Consider the following 22,100-nt stretch of genomic DNA (forward strand, 5'->3'; position numbering starts at 1 on the left):
CTGCTGGGAACCTGTCTTATAGGTGCCCTTGAACGTGGGGGATGCCTTGTGAGCACACAGTCACTCACTGTAACGGCAGCACGTGTGCAGCAAAGGATTAGGAATGACTACATGAGCCTCGGCAGGGAACAAACGCTGATATATTTTTTTTCTTAAGCGCGTTCTTTTTTAAGATTTATTCATTTTTGGCTGCACTGGGTCTTCGTTGCTGCGCGGGGCTTTTCTCCAGTTGTGGTGAGCGGGGGGCGGCTCTTTGTTGTGGTGCCTGGGCTTCTCATTGTTGCAGAGCATGGGCTCAGTAGTTTCAGTCCCCAGGCTCTAAAACACAGGCTCAATAGTTGTTTTGTAGCATGTGGGATCTTCCCGGACCAGGGATCGAACCTGCGTCTCCTGCACTGGCAGGCAGATTCTGTATCACTGAGCCATCGGGAAAGCCCACTGATGCCTTTTGAATGGTGAGTTACAACACAACCATAAAATAGAAAGCTTGCCTCCGAGACCTGTTATGTGGGGGCTGGGGGTGGGGGAATAGGTTAGAGCTCTAGATAGCAGCGCATATTATTCTTTTTGTGAATGACGGGAAAACATGTGTACAGATTACCTTATGTCTGGATAAAATGTGTCTGGAAGCCAGAACAGGAAACCAGATGACATTAGTTGTCTCCCAGGGAGGTGACAATGGTGGCCGAAGGACAGAGGAGGGAAACATTTCAGTACTTATGTCAATATTACCCATCCAAAAAAGAGAGGGGGAGAGGATTTAGAATTATACTGAATATTTTATTTATTTTGAAATTAACCTAATCAACCTTTTTCGAGTATTTATTTTAAAAATATTTATTTGGCTGCAGCGGTTCTTAGTTGCTGGCTCATGGGAGCTTCGATCTTCATTGCAGCACATGAGATCTCTCATTGCTGCCTGTGAACTCTTAGTGTGGTATGTAGGATCTAGTTTCCAGACCAGGGAATTGAACCTAGGCTCCCCTGCATTGGGATTGTGGAGGATTAGCCATTGGACCACCAGGGAATTCCCTGATTATTTAATTTTAAAAGCCATTATACAAACTTCCCTGGCGGACCAGTGGTTAGGACTCCATGCTTTCACCACTGTGGGCATGGGTTTGATCCCTGCTCGGAGATCTAAGATCCTGCAAGTTGCACGTATGGCCAAAAAAAGAAAAGAAAAGAAAAAACTGTTATATAAAGAAAATATCACTAGATTCGTGTGAAGTTGTCCAGCCAGGAAAGCTGCAATGAAGAGGGTCTTGAGAAATCCCTGGGGAAAGAAATTTAACTGTCTTCCACAATGTAGCTTCCCAGGCAGCTCAGCTGGTAAAGAATCCACCTGCAATGTGGGAGACCTGGGTTCAATCCCTGGGTTGGGAAGGTCCCCTAGAGAAGGGAAAGGCTACTCACTCCAGTATCCTGGCCTGGAGAATTCCATGGACTATATGACTATATAGTCCACAGGGTCGAAAAGAGTCAGACATGACTGACTTTCATTTCACAATGTAACTGACCCACCTCAAGAACACCCATTAAGTAGGAACAGGTTGGCAAACACCAGATTAAAAATAATATCAAATGTTTATTAAGCACTCGTTTGCATATCTCTCTGCTAAGCATTTGATGACCTTACTAGCTCTTTACATTAGTCCTACAAGGCAGCATGATCTCCATACTGTCCAAGGGACTCTCAAGAGTCTTCTCTAGCACAATTTAAAAGCACCAATTCTTCGGCACTCAGCTTTCTTTATGGTCCAGCTCTCACACGGACATCATGCTCCTTAAAGGAAATCAACCCTGAATATTCATTGGAAGAACTGATGTTGAAGCTCCAATACTTTGGCCACCTGATGCGAAGAACTGACTCACTGGAAAAGACCCTGATGCTGGGAAAGACTGAAGGCAGGAGGAGAAGGAGGTGACAGAGAATGACATGGTTGGATGGCATCACCGACTCAATGGACATGTTTGAGCAACCTCTGGAATATGGTAAAAGACAGGGAAGCCTGGCATGCTGCAGTCCATGGGGTTGCAAAGAGTCGAACTGAACAATAGTAACTGAACAACGAGGCAGCAAGCAGGAACATCCCAAGTTTATAGTTGAGAGCTCAGGCTCAAAAATGGGAAGCCATGTGCCTGAGGTCACACAGTGAGAAAAGGGTGAACTAGCAATCTTATCTACATGGCATGTGGTCCCCCAGTCCTTCGTTGATATATTTAACATATATCTTGAGGGCCTTCTGTGTTCTAGGCACTGGTCTAATTGCTGGCTGGTTATTTACAGGTGAGCAAAGGCTGAAGATTTGAATCTCGCTTCTTCTGCTGTGAGTGTCTGGCCCTAGCTGCATTCCTCAGGGGAGCAGATCCTTGCTGAAAAAGGGCCCAGGGACCACGGCTCTAGCAGAGGAAATACCAGTTTATACCCTGTTAGGGGAGATAGTGGGCTCAAAGGGCAGGAGCTAGGGAGGACAGAAAGATCAGCTTCGGGACTGCCATGGTGGTCCAGTGGCTGAGACTCCACACTTCCACTGCAGGAGGCATGGGTTTGATCCCTGGTTGGGGAACTAAAGTCCCACATGCTTTGAGTGGCATGGCCAAAAAAGAATCAAATTCAAGGGCCTGGTCAGCTCCTTGCTTGTCCTGGGCCCCTCAGGGGTCTGTGTCAAGCTCATGACTTTGGAAGGGTCCATGATTTGAATGTTTGTGTTCCTTTAAAATTCCTATGTGGAAATTCTAAATTCCAAAAATGGGGCTTCCCAGGTGGCTCAGTGGTAAAGAATCCGCCTGCCAATGCAGGAGACATAGGAGATGCAGGCTCGATTCCTGGGTCGAGAAGATACCCTGGCGTAGGAAATGGCAACCCATTCAGTACTCTTGCCTGGAATAGTCCATTGACAGAAAAGTCTGGTGGGCTAGTCTATAGGACTGCAGGGAGTTGGACATGACTGAGCATACACATGCATGCGTGTGCACGTGCACACACACACAGTGATGGTATTAGGAAGTGCATAGGTCATGAGGGTGGTGCCTTCACGACTGTGATTAGTGCCCTTATAAAAGAGGCTCCAGAAAGATGCCTTGCCCCCTTCCACCTTGCAAGGACACAGTGAGAATGCATAGGCTATGAACCAGGAAGAGGGCCTTTACCAAAATTCAACCATGTTGGTGCCTTGATCTTGGACTGCCTAGCCTCCAGAACCATGAGAAATAAATTTCTGTTGTTTATAAACTACTCTGTCTGCAGTATTTTGTTATAGCAGTCCAAACGGAGAAAGTCTAGGAAAGTCCGTTCACTGGGGTGGGGTCTCCCGATAGGGGTAAGGCACAGGGAGCTGGTGAGGCTGGCCTCCCATCTCGAGCTCCACTTAGGTTAAGGACCAGGAGTTGCTCTCAGTGGGTACTGTCTGCTCCAATCCCCTCAAACAGAGCTGCTGGTGGGCTTCAGCAGACACTGAACACCGAGGGGGCCTGGCCTTGGTATTTCTCGTGGTATGATCTGAGGACGGGTACGAGGTTCTGGAAGGTCGGGCGGAGTGAGGCCTCCGCCTTCCAGCAGTCCTTCATGAGGCAATAGATCTGGGGAAAGGAAAAAGTTTGTTATAGCAGTCCAAACAGAGCCAAGTCTAGGAAAGTCAGTTCACTGGGGCGGGGGCTCGGGATAGCGGTAGGGCACCAGGAGTCGGGGAGGCTGGCTTTGCCAGGCTGTGAACTCCATTCTCTCCCTGGTCCCATAGTGGGGAAGGGGAAAGGGAGGATCTCACCTCAGAGGGGCATCTCTCTGGTTGTGGCAGCCTCTCCCCTCGTTCCAGCAGCTCCATGAGCCTCAGCACAGTCATCTGCCCTTGGGTGAGGCCTATGAGCTCGATGAATTTCTACAGAAGAAACAAGAGTAGCTGTTTTTATAAGAGATAGAGCTGCCTCAATAGAGGTCAGGAGCCAGGAGCTGGATGGCAGGGATTCTAAGGGACCCTCAGGGGCTGATAAGAGGATGAGATGGTTGGATGGTTATCACCGATTCAATGGACATGAACTTGGGCAAACTTCAGGAGATGGTAAGGGACAGGGCGTGCTTCAGTTCATGGAGTTGCAAGAATTCAGACATGTCTTGCCAAATGAACCACAACCATTTCTCAGCTGTATAACTTCAGACTTATGACTTCACCTCTTTGGGCCTTGGTTCTCTCATCTGTAAAATGGGTGATAAAATCTACCACCTGGGGTTATTGTGAAGTTGGATAAAACTTTTTTTTTTCTTTTTTGGCCACACCATGTGGCATCTGGGATCTTAGTTCCCCCACCAGGGATTGAACCTGCATGCCCTACATTGGAAGCAAGGAAGTCCCTAGATAAACTAATATTCATAGTGTAAGTCTGGATTGGATTAGAGGTTTGGTGTTACTACTAAGCCTCCCAGCTAGCTGTTTTTGCCTGTCGAGAATCTTATTTCCTCTTCTCCAATATACGCACTCTGATTGGCTTTGGGCATAAAGCCCTCACTCACTGCAGGCTCCGCCTCTCGGCCCAGAACTACACAGTGATTGGCTTCCCTGAGGGCACGTGAACCAAGCTGGACCAGTCAGAGAGTCCTGAATCATGCTGGAAAGAGAAAAATCCTCCTCCTCTCAGCTAAGTCCACCGCAGCCAAAGCAGAGGGCGGGCTTGCTTTGCTTTTTTTTTTTAAAGGGAAGGTCCACTTGAGAAATGTTGTGCTGTGCTGTGCTTAGTCGCCCAGTCGTTTCCGACTCTTTGCCACCCCATAGGCTGTAGCCTGCCAGACTCCTCTGTCCATGGAATCCTCCGGGTAAGAACACTGGAGTGGGTTGCCAAGCTCTCCTTCAGGGGATCTTCCCAACCCAGGGATCAAACCCAGGTCTGCCGCATTGCAGGCAGATTCTTTACCGTCTGAGCCACCAGGGAAGCCCATGAATACTTGAGTGGGTAGCCTATTTCCAGGAATTGAACTGGAGTCTCCTGCATTGCAGGCAGATTCTTTTTACCAGCTGAGCTACTTGGAAAGCCGTGAGAAACGCTAACAGTGGTTAAGACTCCAGGTCCCACTGCAGGGGGCACAGGTTCAATCCCTGTCAGGGAACTAAGATCCCTCTTGCTGCATGGTGTGGCGGTGGGGGGGAGGGGGGGGCGGGCTGGGAAGAAGCTACTACAGAGAACGGCAGAGTTAAGAGATGGAGAAAACTGGGTTCCTAATGACATCTGAGGATCTAGATCAAGCCATGTTCTCACTGTCCCCCTGGGGTTTGCAAATGGCAGAATTAACTGTTCCTATTTGAGCGAGTTTCTGTCACAGTCAAAGCCCTCTGCAATGTAAGTGGCCAACTTTACAGAATAGGACTGTGAGGCACATCCCTAGGGTTGGTGTGCAGGCCTGGCTCTCACCGAGGGAGGGCTCTGGCTGGAGTCACAGTAGGTCAGCAGCTCATACATGAGGACCCCAAAGGACCAGACGTCTGATGCATAGTAGAACTTACACTCCTTCAGGCACTCCGGGGCATACCTGGGGAGAAAGGGTACTCAAGCCATGGGCCAGGCCAGATTGGAGTCCTTATCTGAGGCTTAGGAGCCCTGTGGCCCCAGTTAGGGCCCCCACTTAAGAGTGGAGGGGCAAGGTCACTGAACCCAGGCTTTGTTGTCTGAGGCCCCAGCATCCATCTACTCCACCCTGTCTACTCCGGGTGACTGCGGCACCGCCCACCCATCCCTTCCACTGGGTCCCGCCTGCTTACCAGAACACAGGACTGTCCCCATCCTCGCGCACGCAGTAATACTCGTGGCCTTCGGGCACGGCCTTGGTGAGGCCGAAGTCCCCAATCTTGACCAGCCTGTTGTTGTCCAGCAGAACATTGCGCGCGGCCAGGTCTCGATGCACGTAGTGCTGTGTATGCAGGTAGGCCATACCCTAGGGGCGGGGCGAGTCTGGATCAGTGGGGGCAGGGCCCGGCCTGAGGAGGCGTGACCAGGATGGCGCGGACCGGCGGAGAAGCGGGCAGGACAGCAGATAGGGCGGGAGCAGAGCCTGACGGCAGAGGAGGGGCCACAAGGGGGCGCTCCCGGGCTGGGGGCGAGAGAGTTAGGAGGAGCCAGGCGCTGGGCGGGACCACGTCAGCGGTGGGAATTACGTGGGTTGGGGACCTGGGCCGGCGGGGGTGTGGCCCGATGATGGATGATCAGCTGGATGGACAAGGATGGAGAGCCCGCCCAGGGATTGCGCGTCGAGGCCAGCAGAGGGGATCGGAAGCTCAGGCCAGGTCAAAGAGGGGGCAGGTTCTGGGAGTAGGGGCGGGCCGGCCCACCTCGCAGATCTGCAGGGAGAAGAGCAGCAGCTGGACCAGCCCGACATTGTGCCGGGGCAAGTAGTCTCGGAGGCTGCCCAGGGGCATGTATTCCATGACCAGCTGTACCGACTTCTCGCCTGACACCAGAGAGGGGCAGCCCATAAGGGCGGTGGAGGCTAGGACCACTGTCCACCCTCCACCCCCGAATCCCAAGGTGAGGAGGGAAAGCCAAGACCCGTCCACACTAGCACCTGTCCTCAGGGGGGACCATCAAATCTCGACTCGTCCCCTGGCAAGGGAGCTGACATGGCTCCCACCCATCCTGATCTCAGAAAAGTATCTCAGAATGGAAAGAAGGCAGCCCCGCCTCACCCACCTTGGTGTCCACAAACTGCATCCTCCGCCTGGGACTGAGAGGCGGAGGTCATGACCAGGTCATATTGGCCCCGGCCACAAAGCCCCACCCAAGCGCTAGTCCCGCCCTGTTACATTTGTGGGCCCCGCCCACCTTGGTCCTCGCAGCAGCCCTTGTACTTGACGATGTGCTTGTGGTAGAGCGCCCGTAGGATGTCGATTTCTCGCCTCCAGCCCGTCCGGAGCTGGGGACCGCAGCCTGCCTTGAGAGCCTTCACGGCTACCATCTCACCAGTGCCGTCGTTGGTGGGGTCGTAGCAATACAGGCTGACCTTTCCGAAGTGACCCTGCCCGGAGTGTGCAGGAGGGTCAGCCCCACCCCAGCCCCCCAAGCCCACTTTCCAGGCAGGTCTATTTGGAAAATCCTAGGCCCCGCCTGCTCCTTGTTGATAGGGGCCCCTGGGAGCCGAGGCCTCCCTTTCAATTTCCCAGGGCCTCCCCTGATGCTGAGGGTCTTTAAGGCCAAAGCTTTCTTACAGCCTAGGCCCTGCCCCCGGTCTTCCAGGCCCCACCCTGGGCATCCAGGCCCCGCCCCCAGCCCTCAAGGCTCCGCCCTCACCTCGCCCAGATCCCGGATCTTTTTCAAGTATCGCTTGTGGAAAACCGTGGGATCTGAAGCCAGTGAATCCGGGCTCACAGACAAGACATCAGCGAGATCTGGAAGAGCCACAGTGGGTGAGTCCAGACGACCGCTCTCTCCCCCAAACAGCCCATACTTGGGGGCACAGAAAGCCGATGACTGCTACCCCCCCCAGCTCTGAACTTCCAGACAAGGAAATTTTTTTTGCAAGGGCTGAAAAATTCCATTTGTCTAAAATGCATAGTTGACTGGACCAAAATCGACACCTGGGATGTTTTGAGATTGGGTTAAGGGCACAAATTTTTCATTAACAACCAAAACATTTGCCAGGGTCTAATTCATCCAAAGAAGTTGTGGCTCTCCGCAAGGAAAACACTGAGAGTGGGGGCAGGACGGGGAGGGGCTTTTCTGGTGGTCCAGAGGTTAAGAATCTGCCTTGCAATGTAAGGGACACTGGCTTGATCCCTGGTCCAGGAAGATCTCACGTACTGCGGGTCAGTTAAGCCCCATGTGCCACAACTACTGAGCCCACACGCTGCAACTCCTGAAGCCCATGCACCTAGAATCAGTGTTCTGCAACAAGAGAAGCCACCGCAATGAGAAGCCCAAGCACCACATCTGGAGAATAGCCCGTGTTCACCACAACTAGAGAAAGCCCACACACGCAGCATCAAAACCCCACCACAGTCAAACAATTTTTAAAAAAAAAATCTTTTCTTTAAATGGAGAGCTTGGATATCCCATCCCCTCTGCTTAAGTGAATTAGAAACCCACACACACTCTAAGCCACTGTACCAAGACTTGGGGACACCATTCCTGTGTCAGCAGGGATCCCAGCCCCTCCCTCCCTCCTCCAGGGTCCCTGCCCTGGCGTGGTGCTTACTCTGGGGCTGTAGCTGAGTGAAGTCACGCAGGATGGTGCGGAAGGATGGCCGCTGGGCTGGCTCGTAGGTCAGGCACTGGCTGGTGAGCGTGGCCAGCTCTGGGCATGAGGGCTCGGGCAGTTTGTGCTGCTTCTGGTAGAAGCGCTCTTTCTGGTGGGGAGGAGACTAGGAGTCAGTGTACGCCCTCAGTCCTGGTCCCGCAGGAGGCAGAGTCAAGTCCTCAGAGGGACAGGGTAGACCAGCTGGCTCCTTGTTCTTGTCATCCCCATTTTACAGATGAGGCCACTGAGCCTCCACAAAGGGATGCAGAGCTGGCCATCACTGCAGAGTCTGGACTGGAACCCAAGTCCAGCTGACTGCTGTACTGGAGCATCTCAACCTTGGCCTTTTCTGCTTGGATTTCCACCTGCCTCTGAGGATGGAAAGGAGGCAGCCAGGCCTTGCTCACCTTGGTGTCTACGAACAGTATCCTCCACCTGGGACTGAGAGCCTCTAATTGGCCAGGTCCTGCTGGCCCCACCCACCAACTCCCAGGAAGTTCCTACGGTCTTCAGCTCCCTGAATGCACTAAAGCCTCCCAGCCTTTGCACAAGCTGTGTCCGCCACCTAGGCTGCCCTTCCCAGCCTGGGACATTGTGGTACTTCTGCACTTGAATTAAAAGTTCCTCTGGGAAGTCTTGTCCCAATCCTCAGCTGGGTCAGGGGCATCCTCTGGGAACCTCTCCTCTCGACAGCCTGTTTGATGGCCTGGACACTGCCTAAAAGTAAAGCATGTGACCTGGGATGTTCCTGGTGGTCCAGGGGTTAAGAATCCGCCTTCCAGTGCAGGGTATGCGGGTTCAACCCCTGGGTGGGGAACTAAAGATGCCACACGCCACTGGGCAACTAAGCCCTTGCGCCGCAACCAGGGAAGTCTGCGTGCTGCAACTACCGAGCCTGTGTACTCTAGAGCTCAAGTGCCAAACCAGAGAGCTGGCACATCGCAGCAAAGACCCAGAGCACCCAAAATTAGAAAACAATAATAATAAATAAATACATTAAAAACTATCACTTTATAAAAATAAATAAAGTATGTGACTATCTGCTGTGACCATGACCTTATGCGGCTTCCCAGGTGGCGCTAGTGGCAAAGACCCAGCCTGCCAATTCAGATGTAAGAGACATGGGTTCGACCCCTGGATCGGGAAGATTCCCCTGGAAGAGGGCATTTTCCCCTGGAAAATCCCATGGAAAGAAGAGCCTGGTGCGCTACAATCTGTAGGGTTGCACAGAGTCACACACGACTGAAGTGACTGAACATGCACAACCTTATGAGGTCGGGACTGCAGTTCACTGCAGCTGACAGATGAAACTGATGGAGCCCCAGCAAGATGAGGCTGCACAGCCAGAGGGAAGGCAGCTCTGAACCCGGAAACATGCCCTTTGGATTCCTTGGGGGGTGCCAGCCCTCTTTGTGGGAAGGGCCCAGGGGTGCTCCAGCCATACCTCAGAGGGACTGCGGCCCTGCAGGGGGGCCTCGCCGTCGAAGCAGATCTCCAGGAGGGTAGCACCAAAGCCCCACTTGTCGGCTGCGGTGCTCAGGCTGTTGGCTCCACCAGATAAGCACTCGGGGGCTGTCCAGGGGATCCGCTCCACCCGCTCTGGCGGCCAGGGTCAGAGGTCAGCAAGGTAAAGGAGTGGGGCAGCCCGTCCCGTGTCCAGCACCTCTTGGGTCCTCACCCTCCCTGGAGAGGGCACTCAGGCCCACGCCGGGGTCGCTCAGCTTGATGAAGGGGCTGGTGCCCTCCGCCAGCCCCAGCCGTGCCAGCAGGACGTTCCGGCCACACACGTTGCCATGAACCAGGCTTTTGTCTTCCTGGAGTGGGGTGGAAAAAGGGGGTGTGGTCACTGAGGGCTGTAGATACTACCCCTACCCATCCCACATGGCCCATGTGAAAAAGACAATTATGGTTATTATGGATATGGCAGTACGCTGTCACAGTGACAAGGCAGTCCAGGGTCCCCAGTGAGTCCTTCTTGTTTTCCCAGCACTGGAGGCCAAGGCTTTCAGGGCAAAAGGCCAGAGGACCTCACTGTGGTCCTCAGCCCATGTCAGGCACACTCCTGCCCCAGGGCCTTTGCATTGTCTGCTCCCTCTGCCTGGAACGCACTGCCCCTGGATGTCCTCATTCCCCCCACCCCTGCCCCACATCACCTCCAGGTGCCCTTAGTGAGACCTTCCCCAACCCACCTATTTTAAGGCTTCACCTCTTCCCTAAACTGCAGCAAATCCTCATCTCCACCTCTGCTTTTTTTCCCCATAGTTCTTGCTACTTTCTGACACATCATGTAATATACTTAATTATTACTGGGCTGGGCAAAAAGTCCATTCAGTTTTTTCTGTAAGATGCTATGGAAAAGCCAGAACAGACTTTTTGACCAGCCAAATGTTTCTTGTTTATCTCTCCCAAGTAAAATGCCAGCTTCCCCCAAGGACAGAGACGTCTGCCTATTTTCTTCTCTCCTGGGTCCCCAGGGCCTAGGACAGAGCCTGGCACACAGAGGGTGTTCTGGAAATGGGTGACTGGACCGAAGGGGGCTGAGGATGAATGGCAAGAAAGAGCAAACAGAAACAACTCCCTTAGGGTCTTGGATATCAAGCTGGGGAGTCAGGGGGACATGGGAGCCACAGGGGTGGGTGAGCAGAGGAGGTTCATGGAAAGATCTAGTGGGTAGAGGGATGTGTTGAGGCCTCCATACCCAATGCGGGGGCTTCCCAGGTGGCACTAGTGGTAAAGAACCCACCTTTCAATACAAGAGACATCAGGGATGTGGGTTCGATCCCTGGGTCAGGAAGATCCCCTGGAGGAGGTCATGGCAACCCACTCCAGTATTCTTGCCTAGAAAATCTCATGGATGGAGGAGCCTGGCAGGCTACAGTCCACACAGGGTTGGAAAGAGTCAGACACGACTGAAGTGACTTAGCAAGCATGCTCCCCTGAATGCAGGGGCTGCCCTGGCCCTCACCACCCACCCAGGCCCGGCCGGCAGGCCACGCACCAGGTAGCTGAGGGCGCTGGCCAGCTGCTGGGCCACTGCCAACTTCCAGGCCAGGGGCACGCGGCCCCTCTCCCGCCGCAGCCATACGTCCAGGGGCCCGTGCTCCACATACTCGGTCACCATGATGTCTGCAAAGGCCCAGTCACTTTAGATGCTGCACACCCTCACACCCTCCAGAGCGCCAGGGGGCAGGACCCAGGGGCTGAGGCTCCCCTGGGGCAGGGTGCCAGGGGAGACGTGGAGTGACTTCAGGGAGAAGAGAAACGTGGGCTGGAGTGCTGGCTGAGGTGGGGGCAGGGTGAGGCCAAGGTGCAAGGTGGCACTGGGGTCCAAGGTAGGGCTGCGGCAGAGAGGAGGCTGAGAGTAAGTGATGGAGGTCAGGAGGGGCCTGGGGGAAGGCGTAGATGATTGGAGGGAGAGGAGCTGGAGGTTGGAGCCTGAGTGACACTTGCATCCCCCAGGGCTGGGGTGCCTGGGTACTGGGAGAGGTGCTAGGTCAGCATGCGGGCCAGTACTGGGGAGAAAGCAGGAGATGGAGCTTTGGGTCTGGGGGCTGCCCGTGGCCGCCCTATACAATGAAGAACACGCAGAGGAGGCAGGGTGGAGGAACAGGGGCTGAGCTCTGGGAAGACAGGGGGGCCAGTAAGGCTGGGGTTTGCATGGTGCCACGGCATAGAAGGGGTCAGAAGGTACACAAGGGTGGGGCTGTAGAGGTGTCTGGTGGTAAAGGGAGTTTGGGATGCAGTCTAGAGTCAGAGTGGAGGTAGAGGGTTGGGGAGTAGCCAGGGATCACGGTGCAGGTAAGGGTTAAAGTGTAGACAGGGTTCAGGGTGTAGGTGAGAGTCGAACAGGCACAGACTGGGGTGCGGTCAGGGCTTGCAGTGTAGTCAAGAGGTCAGTGGACAGTCAGGGATGAGGATGAAGGTCAAGAGTCTAAGTGGGGCCGGGCTGTCAACGGGGCAGGGATGTTGGGGGTCTGTGTGTCAGGGGCAGGGGACAGGGACACTCACTCTCAGAGCCGTGCACGAAGACGCCGTGCACGAAGGCCAGGTGCACGTGGGAGACCTGGCTCATGAGGCTGGCTGTCTCGTAGAAGGCCTGAGGGAACGGAGCGGGTTAGAGGGCCGCAGACCCCTCAATCTTGTCCCCTGCCCCCGGGCTGCGCTCACTCACCAGGGCGATGTCGTGGTGACTGGGGTCTAGGACCTTGAGCACCACACGCAGCTCCTGCCCACAGTCCCCAGTGGGCGTGGGGGGTTCCTCACCATCTGCCTTGTCCTCCTCGGGGTCTCCGCCCCCCACTCGCAAGAGGCCCTCATACACGTTGGTCCTTGTGCCCTGGCCCAAGTGGGACAGCTGGGGGAACGTGGAGGGGAAGCTCTCCATGACAACGGCGTAAGGCTGCCTCTCTGGTGTCCCATACCTGCAGGGTTCCTTTCCCCTCCCCCCATCCTACCCCCCATCCCCTATCCCAGTCTCATCCCCCTTCCAGCCCCCCCAACCCCCCTCCCACCCCCACCCCTGCCACGCACCTGGGTGATGTCTTCCTGGCGGACTCGGTAGAAGCTGAGATGACTGAGGTTGAGCTGTCTGGTGCTGGCCTGAGGCCCCCGTGTGACAATGAGGTTGGAGATCTCTGAGGGTGGGAGTAGTCCCTGAGGGCTGTCACAGATGGGAGAGGCCTCCCCCCACCCCAGTTCCCTTAAGGCGCCCCCATCTGTGTACCTCCCGGCCGGGGCAGGCAGCAGCGACGCAGGGAAAAGCAGTCGTCGCCAGCCCGCAGCGAGCAGTCCTGCAGGGCAGCCCGCAGGTCCCGCACGCTGGGGAAAGACCGGCCCCAGCCCTCCAGCATGACTGTCCCGGCCCGGAGCTCGATGGGGAACTTCCGCAGGCGCAAGCCCTTGGTGTCGGGAGCCTGCAGCTGGCGGCAGCAGGGGTGGCGGTGGTGAGCAGGGGTCCAGGCAGGGAGCGCACCCAGCCCGGGCCCAGGACCCCCCGCCCCACGCCCACCTGGTCGCGCTGGGCCACTGTGAGGATGAGGCGGTGGAGGTGGCTGGTGCTCCACTGGATAAGGTAGAGGCCAGCCTCAGGCTTCAGCTTGGCCAGGACGAATGGATCCCTAGGTGGGTGGTGGGTAGGGAGCGGGGGACCATTACGGCACCTGGGGGCACTGCTGGACCCACGCCTGGCAACAAAAACACATAAAACCTGCCCAGCAGGCACTCCCAGCTGGGAGAAATGTCAGACACTGTGTCTGAACACACACATGAAATGTCACACTATCTCACGCATGAAAACTCACACACAGACACGGAGCAGACACTCATGCATAATAACTGTCAGACACCATGGCAAACAAGGCGACACACACAAGCACAGAGGAAACAGCTGTCAGATGGCAGCTGGACCCACGCCCAGCCACAGGCCCCACCACTCCCAGTTCAGTTCAGTTCAGTTCAGTCACTCAGTCGTGTTTGACTCTTTGCGACCCCATGGACTGCAGCACACCAGGCCTCCCTGTCCATCACCAACTCCCAGAATTTACCCAAACTCACGTCCACTGAGTCGGTGATGCCATCCAGCCATCTCATCCTCTGTCATCCTCTTCTCCTCCCGCCTTCAATCTTTCCTAGCATCGGGGCCCTTTCAAATGAGTCAGTTCTTCGCATTAGGTGGCCAAAGTATTGGAGTTTCAGCTTCAGCATCAGTCCAGTGAATATTCAGCAATATCCCAATGAATATTCAGGACTGATTTCCTTTAGGATGGACTGGTTGGCTCTCCTTGCAGTCCAAGGGACTCTCAAGAGTCTTCCCTAACACCATAGTTCAAAAGCATCAATTCTTCAGCGCTCAGCTTTCTTTATGGCCCAACTCTCACATCCATACATGACTACTGGAAAAACCATAGTTTTGACTAGATGGACCTTTGTTGGCAAAGTAATGTCTCTGCTTTTTAATATGTTGTCTAGGTTGGTTATAACTTTTATTCCAAGGAGTAAGTGTCTTTTAATTTCATGGCTGCAGTCACCATCTGCAGTGATTTTGGGGCCCCCAAAAATAAAGTCTGTCACTGTTTCCACTGTTTCCCCATCTATTTCCCAAGAAGTGATAGGACCAGATGCCATGATCTTCGTTTTCTGAATGTTGAGCTTTAAGCCAACTTTTTCACTCTCCTCTTTCACTTTCATCAAGAGGTTCTTTAGTTCTTCTTTGCCTTCTGCCATAAGGATGGTGCCATCTGCATAACTGAGGTTATTGATATTTCTCCCAGCAATCTGATTCCAGCTTGTGCTTCCTCCAGCCCAGTGTTTCTCATGATGTACTCTGCATATAAGTTAAGCAGGGTGACAATATACAGCCTTGATGTACTCCTTTCCCTATTTGGAACCAGTCTGTTGTTCCATGTCCAGTTCTAACTGTTGCTTCCTGACCTGCATACAGATTTCTCATGAGGCAGGTCAGGTGGTCTGGTATTCCCATCTCTTTAAAAATTGTCCACAGTTTGTGGTGATCCACACAGTCAAAGGCTTTGGCATAGTCAATATAGCAGAAATAGATGTTTTTCTGGAACTCTCTTGCTTTTTCGATGGTCCAACGGATATTGGCAGTTTGATCTCTGGTTTCTCTGCCTTTTCTAAATCCAGCTTGAACATCTGGAAGTTCATGGTTCATGTACTGTTGAAGCCTCATTTGGAGAATTTTGAGCATTACTTTACTAGTGTGTGAGATGAGTGCAATTGTGCAGCAGTTTGAGCATTCTTTGGCTTTGCCTTTCTTTGGGATTGGAATGAAAACTGACCTTTTCCAGTCCCGTGGCCACTGCTGAGTTTTCCAAATTTGCTGGCATATTGAGTGCAGCCAGCACTTTCATAGCACCATCTTTTACAATCTGAAACAGCTCCACTGGAATTCCATCACCTCCTTTGTTCTTAGTGATGCTTCCTAGGCCCACCTGACCTCGCATTCCAGGATGTCGGGTTCTAGGTGAATGATCATACTATCATGATTATCTGGGTCATGATGATCTTTTTTGTATAGTTTTTCTGTGTATTTTTGCCACCTCTTCTTAATATCTTCTGCTTCTGTTAGGTCCATACCATTTCTGTTCTTTATTGAGCCCATCTTTGCATGAAGTGTTTCCTTGGTATCTCTAATTTTCTTGAAGAGAACTCTCGTCTTTCCAGTTCTACTGTTTTGGTCAATTTCTTTGCACTGATCACCGAGGAAGGCTTTCTTATCTCTCCTTGCTATTCTTTGGAACTCTCCATTCAAATGGGTGTATCTTTCCTTTTCTCCTTTGCTTTTTGCTTCTCTTCTTTTCACAGCTATTTGTAAGGCCTCTTCAAACAGCCATTTTGCTTTTTCGCATTTCTTTTTCCTGGGGATGGTCTTGATTCCTATCTCCTGTACAATGTCATGAACCTCAGTCCATAGTTCTGCAGGCACTCTGTCAGATCTAATCCCTTGAATCTATTTCTCACTTCCACTGTATAATCATAAGGGATTTGATTTAGGTCATACCTGAATGGCCTAGTGGTTTTCCCTACTTTCGTCAATTTAAGTCTGAATTTGGCAATAAGGAGCTCATGATCTGAGCCACAGTCAGCTCCCAGCCTTGTTTTTGCTGACTGTATAGAGCTTCTCCATCTTTGGCTGCAAAGAATATAATCAATCTGATTTCGGTATTGACCATCTGGTGATGTCCATGTGTAGAGTCTTCTCTTGTGTTGTTGGAAGAGGGTGTGTGCTATAATCAATGTGTTCTCTTGGCAAAACTCTATTAGCCTTTGCCCTGCTTCATTCCGTATTCCAAGGCCAAATTTGCCTGTTACTCCAGGTGTTTTTTGACTTCCTACCTTCTACTTGTATCGCCACTCCCAGGCTGACACAGTATACAGTCTGGCACACACACAAAGGTCAAAGGTCACAGACACAGCTGCTCCCCCAGTGTAACATGACATGCCAGGGGCTGGCATCCCAGACCCAGAGGTGAGCACGGTCATAAACACAAACAGGTACTGCAAGGTGACATAGCCCCAAGGGCCCGTGCAGCTACACAGACTGGATGTTTGCCTCCCCTAAAATTCCTGTGTTGGACTTCCCTGGTGGCTCAGCAGATAAGGATCCACCTGCCAACGCAGGGGACACGGGTTTGATCCCTGCTCTGGGAGAATTCCACGTGCTGTGGAGCAGCTAAGCCCACAAGCCCCAACCACTGAACCCCGCTAGCCCTAGGGCCTATGCTCCAGAACAAGAGAAGCCCCAGCTATGAGAAGCCCGCACACCGCAACTAGAGAGCAACCCCTGCTCGCTGCAACTAGAGAAAAGCCTGAGTGAAGCAACCGAGACCCAGCACCGCCAGAACTAACTAAACAAAGAGAAGTTTAAAAAAGAATACAATCAGTTCCTATGTTGAAGCTCTAACCCCCAAGTGACGGCGTTAGGAGGTGGGCCAGGGGGTAGGTGATGAGTCATGAGGGTAGAGCCCTCACGAATGGGATTAGTGACTTACAAAAAACGGACCCCAGAGCTCTCACTCACCCCTTCCACCATATGAGGACACAGCCAGAAGACTGAGCTTGCGGTTATGAAACAGGAAGTGGGGCTCTCACAGACATCGGATCTGTTAACATCTTGCACTTGGACTTCAGACCTTGAGAAATGTCTGTGGTTTCTAAGCCACTCAGCCATTGGTATTCTATTTGAATGGACTAAGAGATGCTGACATGGCCCACAGACTTCCATCAGGCCCCAGCCCCTTGAGAGGTGAGGAGCCCTCACCCTCCTCTGGTGTGCAGACTAGGCACCCCCCTCCCCCACCGGGAACTAGTCCCAGCGTCACAGGTAGGACAAGCGATACCCAAGGCCAGAGGAGCTGACAGTCACAAACCCCAACCTGGCAGCAAACAGGACAGCCACACACACACATCAATGACCTTATACGCCCTGACACTCAACCTTCTCAGCCACACACGTCCAGGCAGGCATGTGCAGTGCCTCCCAGTGACCAGGGGTGAGTCACTTTACAACTCCAGGGGTGGAAACGCCCACGTGCATATCTCAATGGCCGCCAGCATCTGAGAAACGCACAGCCGCGCAGAAGTCACCAGTCAGGTGTGAAAATACACGCTGACAATTTAAAATGCAGCTGGGGGACTTCCCTGGGGGTCTGGCGGTTAAACTCTGTGCTTCCATTGCAGGGTGCATGGGTTCAAGGTTCAGTCCCTGGTCGGGGGGATTGAGTTCCCACAACCTCATGGCAATGTCAAAAAATACAAGAGAAACAAAACAAAATCAAATGCAGTCACCAAAGCAGTGACACAGCTGTTAAACATCCAGACAGGCATGGGGACCCAGCCCCGAAGCCAGGCACTCTCAGGATGGCACACCACCCACGCCATTACGGATGCCCTCTCTCCCTGCACACATGCATGGGTCACACGCGCGCCCACGTGAGCACTCACTGATATGAACACATGTACAACGTGGTATGAGTGAATCCTTACACAGTACACGCAGGCCCATACAGACACGTGTACGCACGAGACACACACACTCCCACACACACACTGATACGTACTCACTGAGACTTGAATGTCTGCACACCAGTGTGCACTCATACAGGTGGGTGGACACACAGGCCTTCACCCCAAGACGCACAGGCACACATTAAGACATCAATGTGCACACACTTCGTTTAAACTCCACAGCCCCTAGAGCTCACTGTCCAGCTGGCAGCTGCCCCTCCTGCCCTGTCCCCACCGCCCCCCACCACCCCTGAGGCACTCACAGCAGGGGGCCGTGGATACCATCCTGGATACTCATCACCAGCCGTGGAGGAGCCACCTCGTGGCACAGGTAGTGGTTTGAGTCGGCGGTCAGGCGAAAGTAGCCATCCACCAGCGACACCAAGGACAGGGCCGCAGCCCGGGAAGGCAGGGTCAGCTCCTGCAGGTCGGGGGTGGGGGCGGGGGATCATCAGGCAGGCATCACAGGCCAGAGGCATCTCCCCCCCTCAGCCCAGCTCCACAGCCCCAGGCCCCACCAGGCACTTGTTGTCCTGACAATGGATGCTGACGTGGCATTCCTTCAGCACCATGTGGGTGATGTCCTGGAAATCACAAAAGTAGGACCAGGAGGTCTCCCGAGGCCTGTCCACTGGCTCGCCGCCCGCCTCCTTGGCCTTCGTTCTCTTCCCAGATGGGTCAGCATCAGGCATCGTACTGCCGCCACCACCACCACCATCAGCAGGCCCCTGGAAGCCAGCATGTGGGGCAGGTGAACAGAGCAGGGTTGTGCCTGTTCAGTCCTCCCGCTCTTCCCTCCCTGGGGAGAGGCAGAAGCCGGAAGGGCCAGGTTACCTATTCGGGCACCTATCCTTGAGTGCAGTGTCACAGGCTGGACGGGGGACCCATCCAGAGAGATACAGTCACCAGAAGATGGAACTTTGGGGAGGGCAGAAAGGGGGCTCCTAGCCCTCTTGGCTCCAGAGGTCAAAGGTGCTCTCCAGAAGCAGAGACCCTAGCCATCAGCTCCCCAGGGCGGGCAGGCAGAGGATTTATCACCATAGGGTTGAGATAGCTGCTGTCCCTCTACTGAGGGCCGAGCTGAAGGACATGGGCTTGGCCTGGAGCTGATCCAGGCTGACCAGGTAACCAAATATGTGGCATAGACTTTTAATTCCACGGCAGACTAGAAGAATGTCGTATTATTGGAAGGGTTCTGGAACCCACATGCATTGGAAAAGCTTAGGCAGAACATTAAGACTGAAATTAATTCTTGATTGCAGGCCTTATTAGAGCCTTTAAGACACTATCCAAGAAACAGACCCCCACGCACAGACAAACATATCCCAGAGCCATGTAGGGAAAACCACCTTTGCCACAGCCACCTTCTGAAAGTGGTGGCTGAGCAGGAGCCCACACCCTCCACTGTTAGATGGTAGAAGCACCTCACTCACCTCTGCCGTTACCAGCCGCCATCGGATGCCTTTCGTGCCTGACACCAGCACCTCGTGGGTGGGGGGTCCGGCAGCAGACTCAGACCCGGGATCGGCAGGGGCCTGCCCACCGTCCCGGAGGTAGCAGGGCTCCCCCTCAGCCTGGGACAGCAACTCCAGGTGGCACACGGGCACACGCTCTGTGCCAAAGCGGGGTGCCAGTCGCTCGAGCGTGGCCAGGTACTTCACCATGACGACCTGCTGGGAGAGGCAGCCCGGCTGGAAGGCCTGCAGGAACTTTCGGAAGATGCTCCGTTGGCGCACCCGAGTCAGAACATTGTGCTGCCGGATCTGCCGCCGGAAGGAGCGTGGGATGCAATCCTTGAAGCTGTGGGGATGACCAAGAGGGGCAGTTCAGGGGCCCTGGCTAGGCCATGACGGGGAAGTGGTTTAACCTCTCTGAATCTCAGCTGCCTCGTCTAGAAAACAGGCAACCTAAATGCCATCGACAGATGAGGTGATAAAGATGTGGTATACATATATAACGGAATACTATGCAGCATGAAAAATAATGAAATCATGTCAGCTGCAGCAACATGGATGCAACTAGAAACTGTCATACTGAGTGAAGTAAGTCAGAAGGAGAAAGACAAATACCATACAATATCACTTATATGTGGAATCTAAAACCCAACAGGGACTTCCCTGTTGGTCCAGTTGATAAGACTCTGTATTCCCAACGTAGGGGGCCTGAGTTTGGTCCCTGGTTGGAGAACTAAGATCCCACATACCACAACTAAGCTTGTGTGCCACAGCTACTGAGCCCTGTGCATTCTAGAGACTATGTACGACAACTAGAAAAGCCTGCACAACATAAAGAAGAAAGCGGTGCAGCCAGAAATTTTAAAAATTAATAATTCAAAAAAAATATGACACAGATGAACTTCCCTCCCAAACAGAAGCAGAATTATGGACATAGAGAACAGGCCGGTGGTAGCCAAGGGGGAGGGAGTTGGGGGAGGGACGGAGTGGGAGGCTGGGGTTAGCAGATGAAAGCTTTAGTATGGATAGACAAGATCCTACTGTACTGCACAGAGAACCGTATTCAATATCCTGTGATAAACTATAATTGAAAATGGTATTTTTAAAAAATATATAACTGAATCACCTTGCTGTACAGCAGAAATTAACACATGATAAATCAACTGTATGTCAATCAAAAAATATTAAACCTAAAAAAATATTAAAATTGAATAAAAGTACAAACAATAAAAAGCAAGCAGGCTGTCATGAAAGTGGAAAGAGAATGTGATAAAGCGCAAACATAGCAAGGACAAATGGTGTCAGGGCCAGGGCCCAGGACTCTGGAGGGGACTATGTGGCTGAAATTCCAGATATTGGGTGAATTCCTTAAGCTTTGAGGAGCTCCGTCTTTTCATCTGTAAAATGGAATCAGTACCCATATCTAGGGCTGACAAGAGAATTAGGACTATTGATTGGCACAAAATAAAGACTATATGAGTGTTGGCTATTGTTATTACTAGAGAAGTCACTATTGTTTTGATCATTAATATGATTACCAATAAAAGGACAGCTCTGGGAAGCCCCTCTGCTCCTCACAAAGCTGTACTCTTCACCTCTTCTGCCTGCACCACCTACCAGCAGAACCCATTTATTTTATTATGTATGGATATATGTATTTTTTTATTTTTCGGTTGTGCTGGGGGAATACAGGCTCTAGAAAGAAGACTCAGTGGTTCTGGCACAGGGGTGGCATGTGGGATCTTCCCAAACCAGAGATCAAACCCAAGTTCCCTGCACTGGCAGGTGGATTCCTAGACTAGCAAAGTCCCCAGCATAGCCCATTCAGATTACAGGTTTCTACACCCCATCCTGGGTTTCCCCAGTGGCTCAGTGTGGTAAAGAATCCCCCTGTCAATGCAGGAGATGCGAATTCCATCCCGGGGTTAGGAAGAGTCCCCTGGAGAAGGAAATGGCAACCCACTTCAGTACTGTTGCCTAGGAAATCCCATGGACAGAGGGGCCTGGGGAATTATAGTCCATGAGCTTGCAAAGAGTCAGACATGACTGAGCAATTAAAGACACACACACACAAGCCTTATCTTCCATGTCCCAAGACATTTTTTCCATCCCTTGAATAGAGGGATCCTAAAGCTCAAGGTTCTAGCTGTCTTCTGCCCCTATTCCCAAGCTTTCCAGGGCCCCCTAAAGACCTGGAGGGAAAAAGACCCCCAGTTAGTGCCTGGCTGACTCCAACACTTGGGCAATTGCATTCCAAGTTCAATTCCCCTGGAAACAGGCCTTTGCTGCCTGCTGCCTCTGGGCCTCTGTATATGCTGTTTCCTCTGCCTCCAATGCTTTGCCAAAGCAGTCCACGTCTGGATAAAGCCAACTCAACCTTCAGGTCTTAGCAGAAATGTCACCCCAGGAGCATCATCTGATCGCCAGGCTGGATAGGGTGCTTCCTCTGTGCTCCTCAGCATCCTGGCTTCATGGTCACGGCCCTGGTCCTCCACGGTGATAATACGACAAGGATTGAAAAATATGTGCTTTATGAGTTGCAGAGACATGGGTATATACCTATGGTTGATTTGTAGAACACTGTAAAGCAATTCAGTTCAGTTGAGTCACTCAGTCGTGTCCGACTCTTTGCGACCCCATGAATCGCAGCACGCCAGGCCTCCCTGTCCATCATCAACTCCGAGTTTACCCAAACTCATGTCCATCGAGTCGGTGATGCCATCCAGCCATCTCATCCTCTGTCATCCCCTTCTCCTGCCCCCAATCCCTCCCAGCATCAGGGTCTTTTCCAATGAGTCAGCTCTTCGCGTGAGGTGGCCAAAGTACTGGAGTTTCAGCTTTAGCATCATTCCTTCCAAAGAACACCCAGGACTGATCTCCTTCAGAATGGACTGGTTGGATCTCCT

The 22,100-nt window shown here is 52.8% G+C and overlaps 1 protein-coding gene across 6 annotated transcripts in view; it reads right to left on the bottom strand.

Moving 5' to 3' along the window:
* Positions 1-1,600: 1,600 nt before the first annotated feature.
* The window catches only part of TYK2 (tyrosine kinase 2), a 29,156-nt gene continuing 8,656 nt past the window's right edge, over positions 1,601-22,100 (bottom strand). For 2 of the 6 annotated variants that reach the window (XM_052642498.1, XM_052642497.1), the window contains exons 7-25: positions 19,174-19,540; positions 18,259-18,468; positions 18,004-18,161; positions 13,224-13,398; positions 12,939-13,134; positions 12,746-12,849; positions 12,387-12,569; positions 12,224-12,311; positions 11,214-11,341; positions 9,894-10,029; positions 9,660-9,814; positions 8,174-8,324; positions 7,270-7,367; positions 6,805-6,997; positions 6,315-6,433; positions 5,748-5,920; positions 5,401-5,518; positions 3,768-3,878; positions 1,601-3,582 (exon numbers count right to left, since the gene is read on the bottom strand). In XM_052642498.1, coding sequence (XP_052498458.1) covers positions 3,448-3,582; positions 3,768-3,878; positions 5,401-5,518; positions 5,748-5,920; positions 6,315-6,433; positions 6,805-6,997; positions 7,270-7,367; positions 8,174-8,324; positions 9,660-9,814; positions 9,894-10,029; positions 11,214-11,341; positions 12,224-12,311; positions 12,387-12,569; positions 12,746-12,849; positions 12,939-13,134; positions 13,224-13,398; positions 18,004-18,161; positions 18,259-18,468; positions 19,174-19,540 — 2,998 coding nt within the window. In that variant the 3' untranslated portion in view covers positions 1,601-3,447. The remainder of the gene's footprint in view (positions 3,583-3,767; positions 3,879-5,400; positions 5,519-5,747; positions 5,921-6,314; positions 6,434-6,804; positions 6,998-7,269; positions 7,368-8,173; positions 8,325-9,659; positions 9,815-9,893; positions 10,030-11,213; positions 11,342-12,223; positions 12,312-12,386; positions 12,570-12,745; positions 12,850-12,938; positions 13,135-13,223; positions 13,399-18,003; positions 18,162-18,258; positions 18,469-19,173; positions 19,541-22,100) is intronic. The other 4 variants (XM_052642501.1, XM_052642500.1, XM_052642499.1 and 1 more) reach the window with 4 other exon arrangements.

This window comes from Budorcas taxicolor, chromosome 7 (genome assembly GCF_023091745.1).
Source record: "Budorcas taxicolor isolate Tak-1 chromosome 7, Takin1.1, whole genome shotgun sequence".
Lineage (NCBI taxonomy): Eukaryota > Metazoa > Chordata > Mammalia > Artiodactyla > Bovidae > Budorcas > Budorcas taxicolor.